Source organism: Rhipicephalus microplus, chromosome 9, assembly GCF_043290135.1.
Source record: "Rhipicephalus microplus isolate Deutch F79 chromosome 9, USDA_Rmic, whole genome shotgun sequence".
NCBI classification, from domain to species: domain Eukaryota; kingdom Metazoa; phylum Arthropoda; class Arachnida; order Ixodida; family Ixodidae; genus Rhipicephalus; species Rhipicephalus microplus.
The window spans coordinates 9,142,894-9,170,109 of record NC_134708.1 but is presented as its reverse complement, the minus strand read 5'-3'; the positions used below and the strand labels follow the sequence as shown (position 1 = coordinate 9,170,109).

Below are 27,216 nucleotides of genomic sequence, written 5' to 3'. Positions count from 1 at the left end.
AAACAACGATATGAAACATTACCATCATTGCTCAAGTGTACAAAATGTCACAGGTCTTATGTAATATATGTGACTGATAGACAGGTACTTTCATGAGAAAAAATGAAAGACAGGCGTCTTACCACAAAAATAAATGTGGCGTGCCTTGCTGAGAGAAGTGTGCAATGATGTCGTTCTCATTGCTCATTGCTGGAAAGACACAGGAAGCACAATTTAGTTCTCAGATAATTCGAACGGCTGCACATCTGAGTCTAGAGTGTATATGTGTTCCAACCGTGCAATAAAACTGCTAGAGTTTTCAATTTCTACTCCCCTTAAAGACTCCATTTTCAGCCACTACCATAATCACTCATTCCTGTAAAGTGATAAGCGCAAAAAGCAAGGCCAGAACGAAGGATTTGATATATTAAAGCTTAAAGAAAGTGATGATAGTAGAATGTCTACCATCATTTACATGATGAAGGAGGTTTATTGTCAAGCCAAAGAGTGAAATTTACACAAAGCAACTTCAGGCCATCAAGGAAACTCTGAGGTCGAAGATTTTAACACCGAATTGCGGCAAAATAACTCCCTATCAGCAGTGACAAGTTGTCTTTTCATCCACTTTTGATTTCATTACATTTATTATAATTGCTACCCCACAATTAAATGACTACTGACCCCTATACATTCCTTGGCTTCATTGTCTGTTCATTTAATTAGAGTGTTTTTATTTTTAATACTGTTGTCACGTGGTGCCCTACTAATCATGATTGAGCCCATTGGCTGCCTTTTGCAGTTTGTGTGAACTAGCCAATCACGATAAAGAATTTCAATCCGGATCAGGCCCAATCGCGATTGTGACAGTGTAACACTGGTATACTAACAAAGAAAATGGACCCTTGATCCATTCCTCCTGTTTTGTACACTCTTTCCGATAGATGGAAAGAAATGAACAACTAGGGGACAACTTACACCATATTATATCTCAGCTTCAAAAAATTTATTGCCAGCCACACAGTTACAAATTGCAAGAGAGAATGAAAAAAGTCCTGGTTTTACTGCGAGAACAAAGCAAGGAATGCAATAGCAAATCGTAATGTTACACAAAGTAAGGCTGGCAGTTAACTATTTGGGATTTGATGTCATGTAACTCTACGAAATGCTGGTGTAAGACAGAAATGCTCTTTTCATGCAGTCTTTTCATGTTCAGAGCGTAGCCCATAGAATGTTATACGAGGCATGCTCTGATGCCTGTTGAGACAGTGAGTGCACCAGTGATCATGACTGCAAACTGAGAATCAAAGTTCACAGCAGTTGGATTTTACACGGAACATGAACGGCAAAAACCCGTCAAGAGCATCCATATGAGCGAGTTCCAAGCAAAACTCATGCATTCTGCCCAAAAATAAAAAATAAATAAAAGTATTGCATTTAGTAATGTTTTCAATGCTTGTAAGTTACAACTCTTTTAAGTTTTTTTTTTTAACGATGCACTGTTCTAGTTTTTTTGCATTAAAGAATGTATAATCGAATGTGTATAGATGCAACCAACTCCTGCCTACGACTTTGCAAAGAAGTCGGCAGTACTGACTAAATAAATAAATATATAACTGCCATTGCAATAATAGAGCAGTGGCAACAGGTAAGGGGTGTCCGTACTTTTCCACTTGCGGTACTCCTCCTCGACGGAGCGCTTGAGCTGGGCCTTGTTCTCTCGCTGCGCTTGGTGCTGCTGGAAGAACTCGGACAGGCTGTGGGGAAAGCTGAGCAGAGTCAGGCTCGACCAGCTGTGAGGCGTGCTCTGCATCGCCGTCGTCAGCAGCTCCTTGCACCACACCATGGAGAGGGTCTCGGATCCTGGACATAACATACCGTATTTACTCGATTTTACCGCGCCCTCGATTGTAACGCGCACCCGATTTCCACCGCGAAAAAAAAAAAAAACGTAAGCCATTGATTGCAACGCGCACCCATTTTTTTTCGCTGGCCCGCACGATCACACCACTCGAAAAAACGATTCCTTTCGGGATTGTCTTCCATTTAAATATGAGGTACGGGCGAAGCTTGTGCCCATCTGACGTGTAACAGAGCATTGCTGTCACTGTAGTTTTACCGTGTCAGCATGCGAACTTGCTTCGCCCCCTTCTTCTCGACGGTTGTGGTGCCAGGCATGTCGAAGTAAAGAGGCGTCTGATCCGCATTCCAGATTTGCCCAAGCAGGTAGCCGTTGTTGCGCCGCAAGTTTAGGACGAACCTCTGAAAACTGTAAAGCTTTTCATCGTACTTCCCCGCAAAAGTTTTCGCATATGCATGTTCCCCTTCGGAGGGAAGAGCCTTTCCTCTTCATATAGTTAATTAGCCAGCACCTGCTCGCTTTAAACTGGCTCCGCATTAGACCTTTTTCTAAGACTAATTGCATAGCCCGCACTGGGGGCAGTTCTGTCGTCACGGGGCGCTCTGCCGCTCGCTGCTCAAGCACATACTTGCCGAGCAGCTCTTTAATTTGCGGAAACCGACCCTGCTGTGGTTCACTGAAGCCTTTGCGTGAAGCTTTGCTGTCGACAATCTTCTGCTTTTGTTTCCGCCGGTCCCGCATGCACGTTTCGGGAACGACCGCGATGCGGCCCGATTTCCGTCCGTTTCTGCACACGCGATGACTTTTCTTTTAAAAGCGGCATCGTGGTGCACCTGAGTTTTTGGAATCGGCCCTTCCACGCCGTCGATGCTAATGCACTACTAGATGACGAACTCCTCAGCACACGTACGAAGTGCCGCACATGTGAAACACATAGGCAGAAACAGCCGACGCGCCATGCCGACGCACGTAGGGGGCGGCCATTTCGGATTTGCGATGGCAATAGATTGACGGTAATTTTTTTGTTCGTACTCGATTCTAACGCGCATGGGATTTATGAACTCGCTTAACCGGAAAAAAGGTGCGCGTTAGATTCGAGTAATTACGGTAACTTTGTAGCCTATACTATATTATAATGCACTCAAACCTCATTATGACAGTCACACCTGCCACGAAAATACTTCGCTATATCCAACAATTCGTTATAAAACATATATTTGTAGCACTGTACCAATGACAAAGCCATTCCTCACTTACTTCGTTATAACCGATATTTCATTGTATCCAGGTTCATTGTATCGAGCTTTGAGTGTAATAAAAACTGGGCTTGACGTCCCAGAACTACGATGTGATTATGAGGGACGATATAGTGAAGGGCTCTGGAAACTTCGCCCACCTGTTGTTCTTTAACGTGCACCGACGCCGCACAGCAGACGGGCCCCAAACATTTCGCCTCCATCGAGACACAGCACTGCGGCCGGGCTTAATCCCACGACCTTCGGGTCAGCAGCCGAGCATCATACTTGCTATGCCATCACATCAGACTTGCCTGTCTATTTCGTGGTTAAAATTAAGTGCTTGTATATCTCATTAATAAACTTTTAATGTGTATTATTATTAGGGGTGGGCATATAGAGTAAAAGCTCGTTAATTCGACACCCGTTAATTCGGAAATTCGGATAATTCGCACGGCTCTATTGGTCCCGGCCAAAGTGCATGTTAATCTATGGGACCAAACCTTCGTTATTTCGTCGGCATTCGGCTCCGCACCGCTTAATTCGGACAAATGCTGATGGCTGCTGCTACACAAAAGTGTGATAAAGAAGCGCTGGCACCACTGGAGTGAAACTGAAACCTGAGTGGCATCGCCATCATCATCAACTAGTGGGGGCGATCGCAGCGTCACCGAACGTCGGCGTCTTCTTTCTTCTCCACTCAGCGCCTCCGACGCCATTTTCCCTTGTGTTGTCGTGTCGGAACCATCTCTTCTTGCGGAGTTCTCTTTTTCTTCCATTGTGACCGTATTTGCTTGCCACTGCCATCGTGCGCTACAGTGATGGCAACGCCGAAAAAGTGGCAGAGTCCACCGACCGAGTCCACCGACGATGACTACCCGACTTTCGATGCTGTCCTTCCCACAGATGTGACCATTCAGGACTACATCGCGATTGATCATGGTGTCGCCACGAGTGGTCTCCTGACCGATCAAGAGATTATTAATGATGTCACGGGCGCCCATGAAGACCACGATTTCGACGAAGAATCATGTGAGGAGATACAGCCGCGACCTCATCGCACCTCACGGGAAGTCTCGGAGGCGCTGTTAATATTAGAGGACGCTTGCCTGAACACTCCCGACAGCTTGCGTGCTGTTGGCCATTTGGAACAGTTAAGAAAAATTGTGATGTCAGCTGGAATCTGCGCGAAAACGCAGACGACAATTACAAAATACTTCAACAAATAAAGGTACGCTTCTGCAGCTTGATTTTAAATGTTGTTTTCCCTGTTCATTCGTTAATTCGGCATTCGGTTAATTTGGACAGTTTTTTTGGTCCCGTGAAATCCGAATTAACGAGCTTTTACTGTATTCAAACTTTTGAATGTGTTTATAATAGTGCTTGTTATTTGATTCGATTCAAAAGGGAACTTCACTATTCGAAGCATTCATACTTCCAAAGACAAATAGTTCAACGTCCGATTACACAATGAGACCCTCCTAATTTTTTTTTATATATGCTTGACCCCATCACACTCTCGCATTGCGACAAAGCTGAATTGAAGACTCTGCTATGGTCGAAATGTACTGACTTGAGAAAACTCTGGTCCCAACATGGAGGTGCACTGCATCACTACAATGACCCCTTCATAGTTGTTTTTTATTAACTTCACCACATCACACTCTAGTATAGCGGCAAAGTTGCTTTTAGGGTTCCACTAAGGCCATAATGAAATTAACTCTAGAAAGCGCTGATTCGAACCTACGCAGCAAAGGTGACAGTTTTAATCAATGCCATTTCGAACCATGAAGTTAAAAAACATCGGACGAAGATTTTCAGTATTCGCGATTTCAGATGTTTTGATATGTTGATGCCTGCAGGGCAGATTATGATAAGTGGGGTTTAACGTCCCAAAACCACTATATGATTATGAGAGACGCCGTAGTGGAGGCCTGTGGAAATTTTGACCACCTGGGGATCTTTAACATGCACCTTAATCTAAGCCCACGGGCTTACAGCATTTTTGCCTCCATCGAAAATACAGCCGCCGCAGCCGGGATTTGATCTCGTGACCTGCGGGTCAGCAGCCGAGTACCTTAGTCACTAGACCACTGCGGCAGGGCAGATTAGCAACTTTGAACTTGATGGGAGCAAAGCAATGTCCCCCAAATCATTTGGACCACCGCAGAAGTTGAAGAGGGAAGATCTGGAGGAAGTGGTGTCTTTTTCTTTCACGAACAAAGTGTTGTGACACCACACTAATTGCACCAAATCATTTAAATTATTACCATTCAGTCTCTGCAATGCCTCATCCTTAATAAAACTAGGCAACACTGTCCCTTTAGCACTTCACCAACCTGGCCAAAGGAAGCATTTCCATGTTCGTATCATATAAGAATGTGTTTAGCGATCCTCTGAAACCTTTTTTTCATACTTTAATTTCGAAACATTCGAAAATTAATAAACAAATATTCAACAGCTGTTTGAAAAATAATTGATTTGATTCACACTCAAACTTTGATATTCGAATTTGCTTAGCACCCAAAATGCTGCTATTTGCAAAGGTCTAATTATTATGTTTAGTACTGATCATTACGTATATTTTCTCAAAATGATCTTACATCACACCATATTTGCACTGCTCAAAAATTTTCAGTGCACATTTCGCATGGACATGAAGTTGGATGTCTCTCAATTGTGATAGCAACTGTCTTCTATATGCACAAAGTCTTTACCTTGATCTCAGTTGAAGTGACTACATCTCTACAAATTTGACTTCTTTTGGATTGTTACCAAGAATTCACACTTACCCTTACCAAATTTTTTTTCTCTGTAGCTTCATTTGGATTTGCTTGAGCTATGCATATTTGAAACTTTAGCTAGCCATTGGGCACAGGACAATGCGTACTTGTAATATGTGATTTGCCACCCAGAAATAAACACTCGGTCAACCACTCGACACACAAGAAGGGCAAACGAAGGCATTTACTTACACTGAGAATGCACATACAAAACACCAAAATGTGCTACAAATTGTGCTTCTTTTTCTTCATCTTTGTCTTGTGCGCGCCGCTTGAACCATAAATGAACGCCTACCGACTCGCTCAAGTTTATATTCTTACGAACCAAAATGCAACTTTATCAAGAATTTAAAAACAAAAAGGAAATTCACCACTACTATTTTTAAGGCCTATTCAGTGCCTTATTTGTAATACAGAGGTGAGAAAGACTGCCGAGAGAGGCTTGACTCGCCAACTTACTACACCACAGTGCCCGTTCTCACCTGTGATGTGTATTGCTCTGGCAAGTGTCAGAATGAGTGCTTTGTTCAGTTCCTCCGACTCGGAGGAGAGCAGCGTCTTGGGCTCGGTCTGGAAGCGAGACAGCTGTGGTTGAACCTCCGCACTGCCAAGGCCAGTGATCAGCTTGAGGGCAGTGCTCTCAACACTGGGCATGGAAAGCAAAAAAGAAATGGGGACACAATGATTAGTTGGGGAGGGCATACAGGTACGGGTAATTAAGCAATGCGTGTCCATGCAAGCAATCGCTCTGAAAGTTCAGATTCAACGATCAGTTTTAGCATAGTTGGCAATGTACACTGAATATGTCACACAAACACTTTTCAGTAGAATCAAATTATTTAAATGATCGTTTGCTCCTTTATGCCAAGTTGGGATTATCCTGTTTACACAGCGAATGGTCTGCTTTTGCTTGTACTACTGCGTTATCTTTCTTATCTTTCTCTCACACTTACTTTTGCGGAATTCTCAAGGTTACAGATGCAGCAAAAATAAAATAATTTCAGACCGAGGCACACAAGCTACCATTTGATTTAGCCTACACGCACCTTATCAAACAACGCAATGCACTGAGACTATTTCAGATTGCTCAACTGATTTAGAATAACTATAAGCTTCTGCTGATGCTGCACTCCCTTGGTTTCTGCTCTCAAATGTGGAGGGTGTTCTCAAACTATGTGGGGTTTGTAGCATCCTTATAGAGTGTTCTATATGCAAGAATAAATGCTGTATGTCTTCTGCAGAAATAAAAAGCATCTTTTGCTATATCACAGAATGAGCAATTTTACACATTTCACTTTTCATAATGCTCTTTTTGCAAGTGCTTGAAGTGGTTGCAGAGGCTTGACCAAGCTGTTTACAACACTTTCATCTCTGATAACTTCCATCGTTGCTGCTGGAGAGATGGATCCCTGACATGAGGGCCAATTTACCAGACAAGTCAATAAGGTTGGGCAGGTGGGCTTGTTGGCAGTGGATCCTAAGCTTTGTTGTAGTGTGGCAAGAAACGTGGACAACAAAAAGAAATATACGATGACATAAAGCGTTTGTGCTGTTGTACATTTTATTCTGGTGTCCATGTCCTTTGCCTTTCTTCAACGAAGCTTCAGAAATGCCAGACTACTACCAGCAGAAGGCAACCTACCAGAGGTGCAGCTGCGTCTGATTAGTCTGCGGCACAGCTGCCAGGCTGTGCAGATGCGACAGCAGCTGGACGCGGTAGTGTGGCTGAATGTGGTGCAGCCGGTAGCTGAACATCTCCAGCAGCGTGTGCAGGATGCCCCATGCCTGCTGACGGAACACCGTCGGCAAGAGGTGATCTGTGCAGATCAAACAAGCATGCATTCGATGACTTGATGGCAGCCGTTTGCGAGGTCGAGACACTATTACACATACAATGGGTGACATTGCAAATAAAAGAGAGCAGACGTACATCATTACTCAGTGGACCTACCTAATGAACATGGGTATCAAAGTTCGAAGGCAAGATGCACACTGAGGCATCATGAAGTGCCCAGCTGATTTAGTGTATGGCAACAATGAAACGCAAACAATGAACTTACTGATGAAGCCCTTGATCCCAAGCGATTCGATCTCGCTGTACACCAGCAGACGACTGTAGGTTTCTATGAGTGCTGGCGTAAGGGAGACTGTCGACTTTGCTTGCGGAATCTTCATGACATGTGTCACCACATTGTGGATCAGGCTAGAAAGCAAAATGCAATAGAGATACACAACTTGAATTGCAAGATAACATTTAAGAAAGGTTCAAGGCTATGAGCATCTTGATTTTGTTGCACAGTAGCTACATTAAAATAAGACACTATTAATTGAAGAGATGAAATATTCTTGTCCGTGGGGTGTCACAGGAGTTGACGTTTCGATAAGCAGTTTGATGGCTGCAATGAGTTGAAGCCTTGAAAAAGACAAGTACACTCGTCAAAGCAAAAGGCTCCTGTGACACCCCGTGTTAAAGAATTTTTGACCTCTTTAAGCTTCCATGTTTTTCTAAACTTCTATCTTATTTGAGACCTTTAAGTGTCTTCTAACAATGCTTTAAGCCTCTTCACTATGCACAGAGTGTGCATGCCCTTCCAACCTCTGACTTTATGTCACACACAACTACTCTTTCATGGCACACATGGAAAAATGTTTAGTCCAAGTACATTAGGCAAAAGAAGTTTTTCACCTGTATTATTGTTATTTTAAGTATCGATCGAGCAATCCAGCAACATTGAAAGTAACTCGCATAAAAAGAGTTCCCACCTCATTTTTGTGTGAACTGTCAATGAATCGAGCACATTCATGCCCAACGGGTGTGTCGGATTGGGCGTGTTGGAGTTTGACGATGACATGGAGCCCTGGTTGCGCTGGCTGCACTGGATAGCCTCGGCCAGAATGCCCATCGGGCGCATGAAGTACTCCTGATTCGTGCTGTCTGTAAAGGAACGCCAGGTGTCGCGTCATCATGACACAGGATGTCCTACACTTTCAAGAAAGCTTACACTCTCCTTTGGAGCTCATTTTCACCTAAACGAAAAGCCTCGTCTCTCTTGATTACCTGGTCTTTATTTAACACTGTGCACTTAATATTTACAGATTATGAACAGCATGTGCTATCAATATGATTCATTCATAAAGGGGAAGTAGCGATTGCTAAGTTTTTAAGAACAAGAACGCCAACAAGGCTTTCGATTATTGATCGCGGATGAGACACAATGCTGTGGCTGCCTTCCGATTGAGGCAGAATGCTGTTATGTTTGCGAGCTTTGATTGAAATGTGCATTTGTACGATTAAATGAGTTGGCAGCCTTCTCATTCATAGTGACTCATAATGCTCTACTAAAGTGGTTCCCAGCCATGGATGTGTCGGGGACCCCTTGTGGACTGGTGGAAGTGATGGGGGACCTCTTGCAGCGGAGGGCAGGAAGGGTACGTAGGTAAATTTACACAACTGGGGCGTGAAACACTTGCCTTTTATCGCTACCATAAACATCAAACGTGCCACATCACTTCATTTTGGACAGTTCATCAATACGTGGCACAGTCGCGCTTAAACAGAGGTGCATATCAGCAGGCACATTCAGCCTGTTTTGGTTATTGCTTTGAGTCACGACCAGACTAAACTAAAAAAAAGTTAAAAAAAAAAGCGGTCGAGGGTTTCGCGGATCATATAAGTGGCTTCACAGACCACCTAAGGTCCGCGGACCCCCATTTGAGATATTCCATTGCTCTACTAGAACATTACCCACATCAATTAATCAATTATGTGTTACTTACATGCATTGCAGAGAAGAGAGATCCAGTAGTCACTTCCAAAGCTAAGAGTTGTATTTGACACAAAGGGTTGTTGCAGATACCTGAAAAAAGACAAATATTTGAAAAGTTTTTACCAACTAACAATAGATTTTATTTAATTGCTACTTATTAGTCTGGCAGCACAAGCACGTAGGTTTGCTCAACAGCTGCTAGTGTGAATGCATAAAGAGATTCCCTTTTGGTAAGTTGTAATTGTCAGCATCACCTGGTAAGCTGCTGAACACAGACTACCATATATGTACTATCATAAGTGTTGTAGCTCAGGCGATTTGATTATCCATGAACTTAGCTTGTATTAGCACAGTACATATAACAAGAAAAGGTGCAACCGACATAAAGAAAAGTAGGTACTAATGCCCACCTTCCTTTACGTCTGTGTCATCTTTCCTTCTTATATGTACAGCGCTAATGCAAGCTAAAACTATACTATAGAACAGACTGAATGAAGACGAAGAGAGTAAAGCATGCTATGAATGACAGAAAATAGAGCTATGTGTAGGTATTCATCAGGGAATAGGATGTGGTGCAAGCCTGTCCAACTAAAGGCATTTGCATATAAAAGTACTACATGTGACAAGGGGATTCTAATGCATAGGAGTCTGTAGGTTCCCTGCTGGTACTGGATATCATCGATATTAATTTAAACATGAGAAAATGTACAAGTGGAGAGTGTGTAAGCAGTGTTCTACTATGTTTGCATAACTGTACTGTTGTGGGAAGTATGAGTATGCACACGCAAGCACGTGGCAAAGAGTCTCGAACCCTAAGCAGGGCTCTTTGCGACTACCGTTGTCGGAGACAAATTAAAGAGGTTGCTGTGGTCCTCGCTACTGTTGATAAAAATACCACACCTGTTTGCATATAACAGGCCAATAACGAGTATAAGATGGGTAAGCGAAGCAGCATGGTGTCTATACCTCTACGTAAAATACTGCCTTTCAATTTTCTCATGTGTGTGCACGTAACAGACCAATCAAGATAGAGCAAAATATGATTTTAAAAACTGTAAAGCTCTTTGCACTACAAAAGGTGTTACAACATCAAGCTGCCATTTGTAAAATGCATTTCGCACAAAGGTAAAACAGATATGCCGTTGGAGTAAGAACAGTTCGCGCAGAAGGGTTGCGCTTTGCACTTTATTTTTGACAAAGCAATCCAAGTATCAGTCCAACTGATACTTGGATTGCCTTGAAAGTTTTAGGCTACTCACCACGTGCTCGTGTGTTTCCTGTTATAGGGCACATGATAGCGCTCCTTCATTAAGGGGAGATACGAGTCAAATAACTCAAATTTTTTCCAAAATTACATATTCTTCATTTTTATTTGCTTACACAAGCTTAATTTCTCTACTTTGACAACAAAAGAACTGAAGATTTTAATCAAACTCAGAGCAGGTTAAAGTAGCTTTTAAAGAGCACAATGTGGCTACCAAAAACTAAAAAGAGCTCATTGTCTAGAGTGTCCTGGAAATTGTCACCTGGCTGCTTGCCATTGCATTTCATATGAGGAGTTCACTAAAGCCACATGCTCGAAATAAGAATGATTGTCAAGCTCTCATGATGGAAGAAATCCCTTTAAAAAACATATCTCTGCCCCATAGATGAGCTGTGACTTATACATGAAAACGCATATTTCTCGAGATCCTTTCTTGGGCAACTATTTGAAATCAGACATGTTTTCGGTACTTCTGACAGCCAGATCCGGATGAAATTTTGCCCAGATATTTAACATGTGAAGGGTCCAAGTTTTTCTTTTAAAACGTAATATCGTCTGTACACTAACTATTATGAAGCTAAAGCAAGAAATCAGTGTGGACTGAGAATTCCAGGAATTCTCACATTACAATTTTTCTTGTCCATTGAAATGTCTAATGGTATGCACTTTCTTAATAGTTTTTTGCATTGTACAGTTAATGAGCAGCAATATCGGCGATTGATGGCTCAGAACTACAATAGCTTAATGGCATAAAAAGTTAGTCCAAAACAAACTATATTTTACACATTGTCATGGCACAAAACGAAAACAACAAAAACTGTGTGAAAACTAATTACGTATTTGAAATCAGCATTAAAGCCTTTATATACAGCAAGAAGTCATAACATTAGCAACAAACAGTAGGCATACTCAAGGTGTGTCGCCAAAGCATGCGGCAGGGGCCGTTGCAGCCGCACTTTCTCCAGCTGGGCCTTGCGTGTCAGGTGCACCCAGATGGACGTGATGGCCAGTGCCCGCGTGCAGTGCGGCTTGGTCACATCTGGAAATGGCAACGGTTCCTTCTCCGGGTACAACAGGTCGTACAGCTTCATCACCGGCAGGAAATCGTTGAGCTGCACGCAGTGACGAAAAATGAGTGAAACACAAAGTTCCAAAGCAGATGATAGTTAAAGCGCGAGAACAGAATGACGACACAGAGACAAGAAGGACACGAAGGGCACGTCTTGTCTTGTCTCGTCTCTGTGTCGTCCTGTTCTCGTGCTATAACTATCATCATGTCATACAAGCTGCCACACTTCTACGTTCCACAGCAGATCATAAGGTGTTCGAAGTGATGATTGAGACTGCCAGAATTTTTTTTAAATGCATCCCCAATGCAATGCCGCACATGCCATGTAGAATATAAGACACACAACTGCTGTTCAAGAAAGAGAATCGGTACAAAGAAAAAGAAACATGGACAAAGGAGAGCTGAGGATAGCAGTATTTATTCGTATAAGGCACATTACTTAAAAAAAAAAGCTTTTTTTACTAGGTGCATGCTTAGTAAGAGGAGGCTTACAAAGGCTTACTAGGTGCATGCTTTGTAAGAGGAGCTGCTCAGAGAAGCCTCAAACTACACTACACCACCGTAAGGAATAGCACAACCACTGGTGACCAATTCAGAACACATTTACTCAGTCCCTCACTACAGCTGCCTTTGTTGCTTGACAAGCTTGCCTCACCGACAAATTTCCATGGCTTGTTACCCTTCCTCTGTGCTAGCTTCACTTTGAATTTGAAACTCATGTCGCCTGACAACTTTTGACAATTGCATCAAACAAAAGTGAAACCCGCATGTTCAAAATCCACACACTCATTCCTTGCAGCAGTGAGCCCTTCGTATACTGAAAGAATGCACGAGTACGCTGGGGACACTTAGTTGAGCCTTTTTTTTTTTTTGCTCAACTTGTGCGGTTGACAGTAGATGCACACAAGTAAATAACTATGGTAAGGGCTGCAGTGAGATAGAAAATGTTGCAGGTGGACGACAGAGTACGTAAGCTGTTGATGCGAAATAAGGGTTACTAAAGAGATACACTCGCACCACAATATAAGGAACCCAGACATAACAAAAGATCACCTATAACAAAGTGAATGATCAGTGCTCTTGCAATATATATAGTGCCAGGAATAGACCTTCAAAACGAATTTTTGCACATAACAAACTTATTTTTGTTTAAGATGCAACTTTGTTGTAATGAAGCTTCAGTGCATATATCAGCAGGATACTGACTACAGCCAACCGCTTCCTTTAGGCAACTTGAGAATTGTGCTATGCATGCATGAAGAAATGGTTCAATAAAATTATCCTCAATGTTGCTCACTTACTCACCGGGTTCTTGGTGATGCTTCCAGAAATGAACTGCAGTAGAACCCACATCAGATGGTCTCTGCCCTTGCGCAGGTTCTTGCCAACCAGCTGCAGTCACAAATGGTACTCATTAGGTAAGATATGGCTAAGTTTAAAAGGCTGAAGCACATTTCAGCACAACCTGCTAAGCCACGTGGTATCTACGCTTTTTCTGAATCTCTTTACTTTTAGCTTTCATTTCTCTTTTACCAGTGATAACAGTAAGCCAAGACAACAGTTTTAGTTAAAATGTCAAGAAACAAGCAAGAAGTCGTTAGAGCAAGTTTACAGAACATATCGGCAGATGAATGTAGCTTGAGTTATAAGCTGTGTTTAGCGGTTTGAATGACCAGTTTTGATGAGAACTTTATGAAGATGTGGACAAAGAAGTGTTCAAAACCATTTATGCCCGTTAGCAGCAATGAAAATTTCGAGAACATGACAGCATCTGCTCTCCTGCTGACATCATTAGTGCCCCCTGATGGCATCACAAACAGCGATAGAGGTATTGCAAAGACATGCTGAGGAGCAAAGCATTGTTTTTTGTTGTATTATTTTTTAATACTTTTTTGCATGCCCATGGCGGATAGTACAGCTACATCTGGCATAGTTGATCTCAGGCATTTTGAACTAAATGCAAGCATTTACTTGAAATGTTAAAAAAAGAATGTTGCATAATAATTTAGAGCAGTATTTAACGGTAGCGTAAGAAATGCTACAGCACTCTGATCATGTGCTTCTTGCTAAAATTCCTGTTTTTAACAATGACAAAAACACTGAGTCATGAAGTCAGAGAAACACTAGCATACATGTCCCAAATAAAGCATGTAAGAATACATTCATAACAAAACAGTACAACACACTGGCAGGAATTGTAGGTTACCCAGAAATACTCAAAAATAGGATGCATTAAGGCCCTGTGGGCAAACAGTATGGTGTCCTTAGGGGCTGAACAAAGCATACATTGCAGATGGCAGAAGGAATCGGGAAGAATGCTCTCAAGCCATTCCAGCATGCCCTCCCTACAGTGAACGAGAGACTCGCCTGGTCGTGTAACGCAAGCACCATGTGCGGGAAGTTGGCATACTGGAAAAGCACGAAGTAGATGAGCTGGCTGGATAGGTTCTGCCAGAAGAGCTCGATAGGCTCCTCCGGACCTTCCTGTTCCGACTTCTCCATTGCTCGAACAACAAGAGCCACCAGTTCTTGCTCCAGCACAGGACAGCGCTGCTTTTGCTGCAAGAGGAACGGACGAACGTTCAGTCGACATGCGAGGCCTTTTCTATGAAAGTGGCAGCTTCATCAAGCATGAAGTATGTCACCTTGTTTGGGTGTCACCTTTGAGTTTGCCATTGAGGAAAACTCAAAGGAACCACGCAAACCTTGCACTTTGACGTGCAGACGAAAACAGAAACAATGAAAAAGACGAAAGACGAGTGCTCATCTCTTGTCTTTTTCACCGACCCCGTTTCATAATAAATATTAATTGTTAAAGCTTTACACCCCAAAACCACGATATTACTAGGAGAGGTGCTGCATTGGAGGGCTCTGGAAATTTTAACCATCTGTTTTTAGTTAACATGCACCTAAATCAAAGTACATGAACCCCTAGCATTTTGTCTCCATTGAGATCCAGCCGCCACGATCAAAATTGGATCCAACAACTTTCGGGTAAGAAAGTGAGCACTATAACCGCTAAACCACTGCGACGGGTATACCTATTCCCGTTTTTGCATACACAGTAAACATAACACTGTGACTCATTAAGAAGTTAAATAGATCACCTCACAAAAACCTATTAGCCTTACCAGGAGTTCGTCATAATAGAAGTGGTTAGTACAGCATCCTTGCATTGGGAGTCCTCGATTTCTCAGTACGTCTTACATAGGGAGCATTCCTTGTTGTATAGCGAGAGTTCTCATTCATACGAAACAATAAAAAGCCCTACTCGTATTTTCACACATCTACAATGTTGCCATGCGTTTTGTTTTAAAGAGCCAGTCAATCCCACATATCAAGGGGCGTAAAATGTATAAGCTTTACAACTACCTCCCTCCCCAATCTCAAATTCTGGTTCTTCAACCGACGAGAAAACCGCAAATGCGTTTCCTGCTATAGCCAGGTCTTGTCAACAATTCAGTGCTCACCTGCTTCGAAAGTCCCAGCATGCTGCACACCATCTCCCTCGAGTACGGCTGCTCCAGCACGTACCTGAGGAGCTCCGTCTGGGGCTGCTGGACTTCCTGCAGCAATTCCATAATCGACACAACAGTCACACCCACTCATAAAGACCACTTAAAAAAGAAAAGAACAGCCAGGCCTGTGTAGAACATGCGGCAAAGTCGCAGCGAAAGCTGGAATAGTGGCCTTTCTAGAGTTTTTTTTTTTTTTTTTTCAAACTCGTGAGTCAGCTACTCCAAGCACAATCGCATGGTACCCTCTACACCATAAATCAAAATTTCTTTTTGCAGTGGAGGAGTGCCCCCTATGCCATTATTCGCCATTCTTCGGGAAAAGCGTAGTATCTGCTACACACTTGTAAAGCATTGTTTGTGCTTTGTTCATGCTGTGGTTGATGACAAGAAATTATGTGTGAGGCTTTTGTAACGGCTTGAAGCACTAAGTGACCAACTCGTTATGCAAATCACATTGTGTGATGCCTGGTTATTACTTTACTGCTCTAAAATGCCTTATTACACACTTTAACGCAGTTCCTTGCTCAACGTGAAGCCTGCATAGGGTCAGTTTGCTACGAAGTTTCAAGCACCAGCGTACCTCAATGGTAGAGTACAGCGTTGCCATGCAAAGGGCCCGGGATCAATTCCCATTTGGTTCTTGGTATTTTTATTTAGTTTTTTGCATGACAGTAGTTACAGACACTGGTGGCAGCAGACGACTACGATACCAGAATCGGTCCTTGTTGTGATCTCCTAACAGCTTTCGTGGTAAAAGGTGGTTGCAAATTGAATACGATAGACGTTTCTAACTTGCTGAATATTCTGATGTACGCTAAAGGGTTTACGGAACACCGCATTCCCAGATGACGGCATTGACCATTACGACACTTCGCCCAACCATTGCAGACATGCTTGTTTGTTTTTGCTTCTTTTAAAGGGACCGACAACCGATTTTTTTCAACCCAGCTTTTCACCACACAACCGAAAACTTACTCTTCGCAGTGTTCACAGCTGCAGTAGCTACTCTCAAAAGCACGCAGCTATTTTAAAAGCAATGTTTTTCTATTTGAAAGGCTCTGAACACCGAAGTGCCTTTTTGTCCAGCAATGCTGAGAATTGATCGCGATGCTGATAGCCCTTCTAGCAACTTGTGCATGCTGTCATTGTTCTGCTTTCGCAGGAGTTCCTGTAACTAGGCTTAAACATGTTTATTCTGAGCTTTACAACTATTTTTAAAAATAAGCAGCCGTTACAATTAAACGATGTATCTTTATACAGCTTCTACGTATTTGTACCGCGTCGCGTACACCTGTGCCCAAGATTGATGCATTTGTTTCATAGATGGCTTGTCCCATTGTCGCTACTTTCTCGACACACGAGCCAAGCCAAGTAACCGAAAACGTCACTGCACGTCATTTCTGACACCAAGTATAGGTAAAAAAACCACATCACTCCGAAATCTTAGCAACCTGGAAACTGCATGCGCGGTTTCATGAGCACTTAGAAAAGTTGCCCAAGCACTGACGAGCACAGGATTATTACGTCTTGCGAAGGCAGCACCACTTTATTGCGCACTACTAACGCAGGCCTATAAGTACGTTTTTATGGAGTAATATCTTACTATAAAAAAGCAAACAATATTTCAATACCAACAAGAAAATTATTGACCACGTACACTAGTTTACGATCACGTGACCGGGCAGCTAGGATAGCTGAAGTTTCTGCCACCAGGTGGCACCAAGGCTATGTTGACGATTTTCAATGAAGAAATAAAAATGTAGCTCCCCTTCTGACGAGAAAAATATGGTTACTTTGAGACACTACTAGGAACAATTTTTCAATCCGTGCAGTCATCTCATTTTATGTTCTGAGCAGTTGCCAGTCTCTTTAATAAAAAAATGTTAGAGAGCACAGGATTATTACGTCTTGCGAAGGCAGCACCACTTTATTGCGCACTACTAACGCAGGCCTATAAGTACGTTTTTATGGAGTAATATCTTACTATAAAAAAGCAAACAATATTTCAATACCAACAAGAAAATTATTGACCACGTACACTAGTTTACGATCACGTGACCGGGCAGCTAGGATAGCTGAAGTTTCTGCCACCAGGTGGCACCAAGGCTATGTTGACGATTTTCAATGAAGAAATAAAAATGTAGCTCCCCTTCTGACGAGAAAAATATGGTTACTTTGAGACACTACTAGGAACAATTTTTCAATCCGTGCAGTCATCTCATTTTATGTTCTGAGCAGTTGCCAGTCTCTTTAATAAAAAAATGTTAGAGAGCACAGGATTATTACGTCTTGCGAAGGCAGCACCACTTTATTGCGCACTACTAACGCAGGCCTATAAGTACGTTTTTATGGAGTAATATCTTACTATAAAAAAGCAAACAATATTTCAATACCAACAAGAAAATTATTGACCACGTACACTAGTTTACGATCACGTGACCGGGCAGCTAGGATAGCTGAAGTTTCTGCCACCAGGTGGCACCAAGGCTATGTTGGCGATTTTCAATGAAGAAATAAAAATGTAGCTCCCCTTCTGACGAGAAAAATATGCTTACTTTAAGACACTAGGAGGAACAATTTTTCAATCCGTGCAGTCATCTCATTTTATGTTCTGAGCAGTTGCCAGTCCCTTTAATAAAAAAATGTTAGAAAAGGCGACTAATTTGGTATTAAGCCACTGCTAGGAGTTCACACCAGCAAATAAGTAAGACGCATCAGGTTCTTACAATAGAAATTCTAAGCTTACCCAGTTCATCTCGGCCTCGCCAGATGGCACCACCTACACAGCCTCTCGTGTTTATGGCTATGAAGTTTGCAGACAAATTAAAACTCTTTATTTGCACATGAACTGTTGCATGTGTTGATTGATGCATAAGGTGTTTCTAGGTGTTCTCAGAATGGCACAACTTGGTATATCAGAAAGCAACAAAGTATCCACACACACCATAGAGAAGCATACTTGCATAAAGAGCGGACACTCCCGTAAAGCCTTGCGGCCGAGCTAGTGCGCTGCTTCCAGTCCCATGAGCGGCTGGTCAGACCCGATAATCTCTTCAACATAATAAAACAACAAAAATATTTTTTTTTCGATGGTAGGATTTGATCCCGTATCCTCATGCTCTGAAAGCGAGTGTCTTTACGACAAGGCTACACACTCATACTTCTACAAAGGAAATACATGTGCAGTACATCTAAACGACATGATTGTGTACCCTTTGTCCAAAGCAAATAAAGAAAGACAATGCTTTCTAGTCAGACATTACTTATTTTCCGTGGTAACGCATTAAACCTCCTCAGCGGGACACGATGTAGAGAATTCCAGAAACAGAATTTTTTTTTTTTTTTTTTTTTTGAAAGAAGATTTGATGCCAAACTTGGGTCTTCATAGCCCTTCCTGAGGCATGTTGACTAAAAAGTAGAAGCATGTATGGGTACGCCATCTAGAGGTTGCTCCGACCCTTCTTTGCTCGGTCGCGGAAAGGCTCAAGTGGCCACTCTTCACGAAAGTATATTTCTCTATGCACACACTGTATATCCCTATGAAAATGATTATTATTATTATTATTTTTTCCATTCAAGTGGACTGCATAAAAAAGCCAACATACAGATCCACCTGGTGCCCTGTTAGGTTTGAATAGAATTTTCCTTCGAGGTCGTATATTTGGAACATATTTTCATGGCGGCTCCAGAGAGCAAAAAATGTTGCCAATCTATGAAAGTTAAATCAATTAAAGGGGCCATGACACCCTATTTTCTATCATATTTTGTGCTGTGTGGGATAACTCCTCTGCATTCACAAATAAGTTGGTGAAGTCATAGCTCATTCTGTCGAGTAAATACTAATTGAATAATTTTATAAACACGTGGGTGGCTTGAGTGTTGGGCAACAGTAGCGCACTCGAGAGCAAAGCAAGCAGTGCGAGCGTCTGCATTCCAGTGAGCAATATAGTTTTGTGATAAGCTAAGTATGAAATCGAGATGTTCTAGCTTTTTCCAGTTTGGCATTGAAAGTGAATGAGTGGAAGCGGCTGAAATTTATGTAGCCGATGCCACCTGCCATGCTGCACACGTCACACACACCATAGCAAAATGACGGTCACCGGTGGTGGTCTAGGTTTAAAGCCGGGGACTTCTAGGGCTTGTTTTGAACTGAAATATTTTTTATGGCCTGCTTTTTAGATATGTATAGGCAGAATAGACCCTCTACTTCTAGTTTTCTCTGAAAACACTAAATTGTTGGGTGACTATGTCGCGGCCCCTTTAAGCCAAATTCAACACAGCACATTTTGGTTGAAAACACTTTTCCCGCCATCAAAGAGTGCACAAGAGGAGCTAAGAGCTGCTCACCGCACTGTAAGGCAGTTGCCCTTTCATCGTAAACTTGGCCGTGTTAGGGTCAAGCTTCCAGACAGTGCAGCATGTCCCAGAATGGCCCACCACGGGACGCAGTTTGGAACGACCTGGCCCATAAGGAAGAAAAAAGGGGTTCCAAGTTTTTTTCATCAGATGAAGAATGAACACCAGATAAATTTACTAAAATTTATTCATGATTAAGCTTCATTTCGATTGTAGACAGTACAAGAGTATCTGAGCATCAACATACCATCTATGTTCAAATGATTCTTGGAAAATGTTCCCTCTTCCATAAACTGTACAACCACACACCTCGGCATGACCACTTTTTCAAACCAGCTTCAGCTATTTCCCCACGCAATAACCGTTCTTGTGTAGTCAAGAGAATCATTTGTGAGATGCTGCTTTTTGCTCCTTCCTGCACTCCTTGAACCACTATTGACTGGAATAACTTATCATTACGTACTGAAACTAAACATGACTTTAGCAATAGTGTAGGGAACTGTCGCCAGTCATGTAATGTAGTTTATGCTATCTGTAAATGTATATATACCCTTGTTTTAGTGCTTGTTTACCAACGTTTATTAATGAGAACATTGGTTGTGGTTGCGTGCAGATATATTCATCTAAGCTTTATACTGTTCTCTCCAACAATATCTACTACTGTATAAATATAGCTTGATATTCATATATAAATACTGCTTCATCAGCCATCTTTTCTCGTTTTCCTACAGTACCTATATTCTGCAATCATACTTCTACATTCTGTTACATCTCACATGCATCCTACCCAGCCCCCTATGTAACAAATTCTAGCAAGGGTCCTCAGGGGGCCCCATGAATGAATGAATGAATGAATGGAAGTAAAAGTTCAAACGCATCTGCAAAACTCAGCAGGCACAACATGGAAAATGGCAGTGCATGACATACCAATAATGCAGCTGGCACATTAGGTTATTTGCTCCAGCGTGTTCATAACAAAAACTGTGAACAAGTCAAGGAGGACTGACAGGTAGGCAAATTGGTATGAATGCATTGCTTAAAAAAACAGTGCTACAGAGAAGACAAAAAAACTTTCTAACCGCACGAATACTCAAAATAAACATTCATATATCAGCTTTCCTTCAATCAAGCTCCACGATAAAGAAATCTTGCTTCTTAAAGGGGCCCTGATACACTTTTTAAGTAACCATGGAATGAATTCACTAAAAGAATTTATTGCCTTACGAATCCAGTACTTCAAAAATTTTAAGAATCGGTTCAGTACGAGTGGAGTTACAAAGGTTTGTCACGCGTCACAATCGCAATTTCTCTTCTCTCGTCTCGACGAAAGCGCTGCAAGCTAAGCTGGGAGGGATGGCAAGGGCAAAGAAAATACATTACGTGCACCTCTTGACCTTGAGCACTTTTCTCTGTTTTTTTTCTTCTTCAAATACATGGCTTTTTCTGTGTGATCGTGCGCGCACGCATAGGCAAGTTGTTGCCTTCCGCGGCGATCCCCGTAACGACCGAGCCCGCCATGTTTAAATCAGCCAACGGCTGATAAATGGCCTTCTACGAGCGATTTTTGAGCGTCTTCCATAATTTTTCTAAAGAGTAAGCAATTTTTAGTTGACTTTTTATATGATTTATTATGAATTCCAAGCCACGTGCTGCGCCATAATATTTGGCTCACGTGTTTTTTGGAGCCTTTACTACTGTACGCAGCATTTTCTGATCATGCTCAAAAAGTGTTGCAGGACTCCTTTAATGAGTACTTTTTTTTTTTTTTTGCTTTGTTGTGTATAGCCATGTGAGTGTACATATTTGTTCTGCAATTTCGTATAAAACCTCAGTTCAAAGTCACCACTTTTGTTCATGTGGTAGTTCAAAAGTGTTATCTTCTTTGTTGCGGCATTTTCTGAAACAATGTATCAACATGTCATGCAGCAGCAGAGAGGCGACTCACCGACAATGGTGACCATTTGGGCACAGGGCTGGAAGCTGTCTACAAAGTCAGAGACAAGTTTGGCAAATTTCTGGAAAAAAAAAAAACAATGGCAATTCAAGATGAAAACTTGGTTACAGGAACTTTGCCAAGAATATAGACATCATTCTCAGTTAAAATTAAAAAACCAAACATGTTTCAATTTCATGCACGTTTCAGCACACTGATACCACTCTCAAGTCATAGTATTGCACCACAATACATGTACATTAAATTTCAAAACTGCCTTTATTAGTAGAAAGTCACAGTGAATGGTGACATAATCACACACCTCAATATATTGATAGACTCTGCTGCATGACCATTAATACATATATGCACAGTACTAGACACCTAGTCCCCATGGCTTAAAAGTTTATCATCATAAGATTTCAAAATAAAAGAAGTATTTTCACATCATATGCTGCAATAAATGCAGATCAAATCTGAAAGCTAATGCATTATGTAATTCTCATGCAATGTAGAGTAGTGGTTTGAGCTGCTCGGCTTTTTCTTTTTTCTTTTTTGAAGACCTTATTCAGGAACTCTGGCATGAGCCTACCCAGTGTGGCCAGTTCGTCTTTGATGCCAATCGCTTCTGGACGTCATCAAAGATCAGATAGCTTGGCAGCAGAGCAGCATTGCGGTCGAAAATGTGCTCCAATACCTGAAAAGTGTAAGACAAACAACACTCAACTGAATAGATAAGTGTAGCCAAAAGTGTAGCCATAGTGCTAACAGGTATGCAAACAAGATGACCAAGAATTTACTGCACTGAAGTGCACTTCGCTGAAGCATTAGGCTTTGCATTTGCATTTCAAATGCTTTGTCCCTGCGTTCATGACATTTTACGAGTAGGCTAGAGCAAGTAGTAAATTTTAAGTTCAAAGTGAATTCGAAGCAAATAGTGATTAGGTCAAATAACTTAGAATCAAATTCGAATGTTATATATCATATTTCATAAAAAAAAGTGAGCATACTTGACATGGCCCAACCAACATGTACAACATTAAAATTAAAACGAGGCATGTGCAAATGTCATTCTTTTCGGTTCAAAGGAAGTGGAAACAAGTTCGAATAGTAGCAGGATCTGACCTTCTTAGAATGCAAGTGATAACCTCCAAAATACATCATGTTTTAAAATTTACTATACTTGGAGCATATAAATTAGTGCCACAAGTTTTTGAACTAAAAGAATGACGAATCAATATGAGGATAATATGTTCATTCATTTTTGCAGCAGGGGTTTGCGGCAGAGCAGGCTTTCCTTTGTAAGCTGTTTTCATGGTACAGCCCCCTCCACTGAAGCGAAACAACCTTTACAGAAAAGTTGCATGTGCACTAATACGCTCCTATTTGGTTATTTTGCATACTTCAAAATTTTTGATAATGTAAATTTGAATTGAAGGAAATTATATGAGATGGAACATGATGCATGTGGTTAGGCTTCCCAAGCCTGCAGGACAACACCTGGAAACACTGAAGTGGTTTACAAAATACCTGTAATCAAAACATTGCTTAGTTCACTTTTCTGAGATCTGAGTCATTGTGTCTTCCTGCTGACACTCCGAAAGATAAAAGCGAGAATTACAAACTTACTCCACTGATTGTGTTCAGCTGCCTCATCATGGATATGTTTACCGTCTGAGGAATTGAAAGTGCCTTGTCGAATATTGCCTTCAGGAGGTCACGAACACCCTGAAAAATGTTGAAGAATTGGTTTAGCGATGCTCAATCCCCGTAAAATTGGATGAGCACAGATTAAGCGATGAAGGACAAACCTTGTAGTCTATTCCGGCCACAATCTTCTGAATCAGACACAAGGACTGGCACCAGTACTCTTCTGCAGTGTAGTGGAATTTGTCGGTGGCCAAAAGTGCATCACATACAGGCCTGTAAGAACATAAACTTCATGCTAAAAACACCGTTCAAACATAGTCTTAAATGTTATCTAGTAACGCCAGTACTTCTAGTCCACAAGGCCTATCGTGCATCCAGTACATATTTATTTCACAGTTAACCTAATACAATCAATCGGCTCAAGTTCACAATACCGTAAAGTGCAGGAGAGCAGCAATTTCTGCATTTATACTTACATATAAAATTTGAATTCCATGAACTGAAAGAGACATACTCGATCAAACTTAGATCCAACCATGTGGCAAACCAATGACAGCTACAAACCATAAACTGTTTCTTTAAATATAACTGAGCTTAACCGTCTCCATCTTTCTATACTAGAATGCTTATTAAAAAGAATTTCACCTTTTGATTATTCCAATATGTAGATATAGTGTAATCAACAGCAGAAGTGCACAGCATTAGAACGCCACCACAACCTCTCTCATGTGCAAAGTGAATTTTCTGTTCACACACTGCACCCAATTACAATAGCACTGACAAAGAAAAAGAGAAAGTAAGCAAAAGAAAGGCTCGAGTAAACTTTGTTATACCCTTTCGCATCTTCTTTATATTGGCAACAAAAAGCCATTAAATCTGCATTTCCTATATACTAATATAATTTGCAGCTAGAGTAGCTGCCAAACATCACGTAGATTTTCAATTCTTGTTATTATATCAAAGAGGCTTGCTGCATTAGTTGTAGGCATCTTCATGGCAGTACTTAATGTAATTAAAAAAATTGGGTCATGGCACAACCTCATTTTATATAGCATAATCACAACATGATTTCACTTTCTTCAGAGTATAAAAATTGCAATGCAATCCATGTACTCAGAAAAAGTGTCACGCACATTCAGAAAAAGGTCAACTCACTTTGGCTGAACGACACCCGCAGTGACCGCATGGTGTAGGAGAGACAACAAGGTTTGCATCTGGCGGTGATTGCTCAAGTTGGAGACCAGCGTAACATACTGTTTCAGCGCAGCATCCAGCGATTCCTAGAGCAAATAAACAACAGTAGAATATAGATTCATATGATGGAATGACCATGCAGTGGAAACTGTGTGCTTGCCATTTAGGAGAACTTATAATGCATTAAGAGCGTTGTTCCAGGTGGTGAGCCCACAGGAGTACCTAAGCGCAAACTTTTAGCCCTTGAAAAGCCAACAGAACCTTCTTGGAAAGCTTGCAAAGCTAGAAGTCTTTCTTCAAGCCAAAATTGAAAACAAAACAATTAAGTAGCCACCAGTATAGCATGCTAGACCTGACACCAGAATATGAGGCTGGTCAGCTTGACTGAGATTGATTGATTGATATGTGGGGTTTAACGTCCCAAAACCACTATATGATTATGAGAGACGCCGTAGTGGAGGGCTCCGGAAATTTAGACCACCTGGGGTTCTTTAACGTGCACCCAAATCTGAGCACACGGGCCTACAACATTTCCGCCTCCATCGGAAATGCAGCCGCCGCAGCCGGGATTCGAACCCGTGCCCTGCGGGTCAGCAGCCGAGTACCTTAGCCACTAGACCACCGCGGCGGGGCAGCTTGACTGAGAGATAAGGGGGCTTTGAAAACATATCGGAGGCAACGTGCGAGAAGCTATGTTATGGCTACCACCACCAGGTGCATGCACATCCACATAAAAGCTATTTTTAAGCTGCTAACAAGAAAACTGTACCACTACAGGCCCCATGAATTCATCTAGATAGTTCAGTGGTTGAGAACACAGCCAGTACAGTTGAGCACTTTAATGTTTTAGTAGTGATATTGTACCAGTACTCACTTGCAGGCAATATAGTCAAGTGAAATTTAGTTGCAGCCAGCCTTTAAAGAATCCATATGATGCAAATTCAAATTCTACCACTACATTGCCTATCTATTACATCAGGCTATGCAGCTTCCTCTGTTGAGTACTTGGATGTCAACAGGCAAAAACGAGTGTTCTACTCTCGCCGTAATGGCAACAGGTGGCACTGACCGATGCTCCTATGTTCAAAATGCACATATATACCCTATAAAGTGGACAAAGTGATGACTGTCACCGTAGCTCAGTGGTAGAGCATCAAACGCATTACTTGAAGGTTGCAGGCTTAGTCCCTGCTATTGGCACATTATCTGTTCGCCCCCTTTTCTTTCTTCACATTTACGTAACAATTATTTCAAATAACATTCCCTTTAATTTCTTTGGCATCATTGCTTGTTAGTTCTCGTTAATATGGTATACTGTCAGCTGCATAGATGATAAACCCCTGCATTTTTTCATTTCTCGAAATCGCTGATGTGCGCCCATGTTGCTCTGAGGATGTGATTTTAACTGCAAAGTGTAGTTCCATGAAAATGGTAGCACAGTGCAAAAATCAAGTTGTTACAAATTCTAGATGTTACTTCTCAAATTTTCAGTTATTTACTCAAGCAACAAACATTACATCATCATATCACCCTAAGCCATAAATCTTCCCAATAAAATGGCAATTTTTCTTTTCCTAGTCCTTGATATGACAAGAGAAAACAAAAACAAACGAGAGTGGTTCACTGCACCAGAATCACGGTCGGTGAGAGTTACAAATAATTTGTTGCAGAAGAGTTGATAGTTGGGCGAGATGTTATCATTCATCATTGAATTCGCAACACTAGACAAGGTTAAAAGACGAACGAAACAACACGGGCACTCCAGACAGTTAGTTACCTGTGCGATGCCGGAAAACAAGGTCTTGATGTCCTCCTGATAAGTCCTCTCCTTGAATTCTTGTACTTCTTGCGAGTGGATGATGAAGCAGTTGAACACCTCCTCCAGCGTGTCATTTTGCTGAAACAAACAGAACAGCAGCAAAGTAAAACTCGTTTCACAAGGCGCACAAGACATGCAGCAAGGTGTGCGTGCACCTTAAAAGCACTTCTGCATTCACCTGCGAGCATTAGTGGTCACCCGGCAATGTTTTTCGAATCTTGCTTTACTCACGATCCCCTTCGCTAGCATGGCATGGACCTATGATGTAGTACCTCGCACAGAAATCAAAATGCCTCGAGGAAATTGGGCGAGTTATCAGTCGTTATTAAGAATATTAGACCACAGAGACCTTCTTCTATTGCCATCTCTCTGTAATTTATAATTTTCTCACCTTTGCCGCACCCTACTTCCAGCATTCGTTCAGACTCAGCCGTCCCCATTGCTTTCGCTTCTTTTTTTCTTTCTGATAGGTCTACGTTACAGCGAGTAACAAGAACTGTGACTGCTTTAAACGTTTTGTTGCGTTAGAGGACGACTGAAGAAGGTTTAGGGTCCACAAATGTGCAGAGAAGCAGTATCAGCTGAGCGCTTGGTACTAACCAAAACATTGTCGACGTAGCGCGTCACCTGTACTTCCACCGCTGCCATCGCCGGTGATCGTTGCCGACACAGCTGTACTTTTGCTAGTCTACAATCGGAGTGGTCCCGTTTGCTTGCACGCTCCGAACGGGACCCATTGACGCACAATAGTTGACACAAAGCGAAAACGCCGGCACCGCTGGCCACAAAGA

At 41.9% G+C, this 27,216-nt stretch overlaps 1 protein-coding gene across 1 annotated transcript in view; it reads right to left on the bottom strand.

Moving 5' to 3' along the window:
• The window catches only part of MED23 (mediator complex subunit 23), a 45,559-nt gene extending 18,343 nt beyond the window's left edge, over positions 1–27,216 (bottom strand). The window contains exons 1-19 of the mRNA XM_037415440.2: positions 27,026–27,216; positions 26,384–26,503; positions 24,568–24,692; positions 23,574–23,685; positions 23,392–23,490; positions 22,355–22,459; positions 21,775–21,844; positions 19,821–19,933; positions 15,426–15,521; positions 14,323–14,514; positions 13,261–13,347; positions 11,796–11,998; positions 9,633–9,712; positions 8,619–8,790; positions 7,916–8,058; positions 7,498–7,672; positions 6,338–6,501; positions 1,642–1,839; positions 123–189 (exon numbers count right to left, since the gene is read on the bottom strand). Coding sequence (XP_037271337.2) covers positions 123–189; positions 1,642–1,839; positions 6,338–6,501; positions 7,498–7,672; positions 7,916–8,058; positions 8,619–8,790; positions 9,633–9,712; positions 11,796–11,998; positions 13,261–13,347; positions 14,323–14,514; positions 15,426–15,521; positions 19,821–19,933; positions 21,775–21,844; positions 22,355–22,459; positions 23,392–23,490; positions 23,574–23,685; positions 24,568–24,692; positions 26,384–26,503; positions 27,026–27,073 — 2,369 coding nt within the window. The 5' untranslated portion in view covers positions 27,074–27,216. The remainder of the gene's footprint in view (positions 1–122; positions 190–1,641; positions 1,840–6,337; positions 6,502–7,497; positions 7,673–7,915; positions 8,059–8,618; positions 8,791–9,632; positions 9,713–11,795; positions 11,999–13,260; positions 13,348–14,322; positions 14,515–15,425; positions 15,522–19,820; positions 19,934–21,774; positions 21,845–22,354; positions 22,460–23,391; positions 23,491–23,573; positions 23,686–24,567; positions 24,693–26,383; positions 26,504–27,025) is intronic.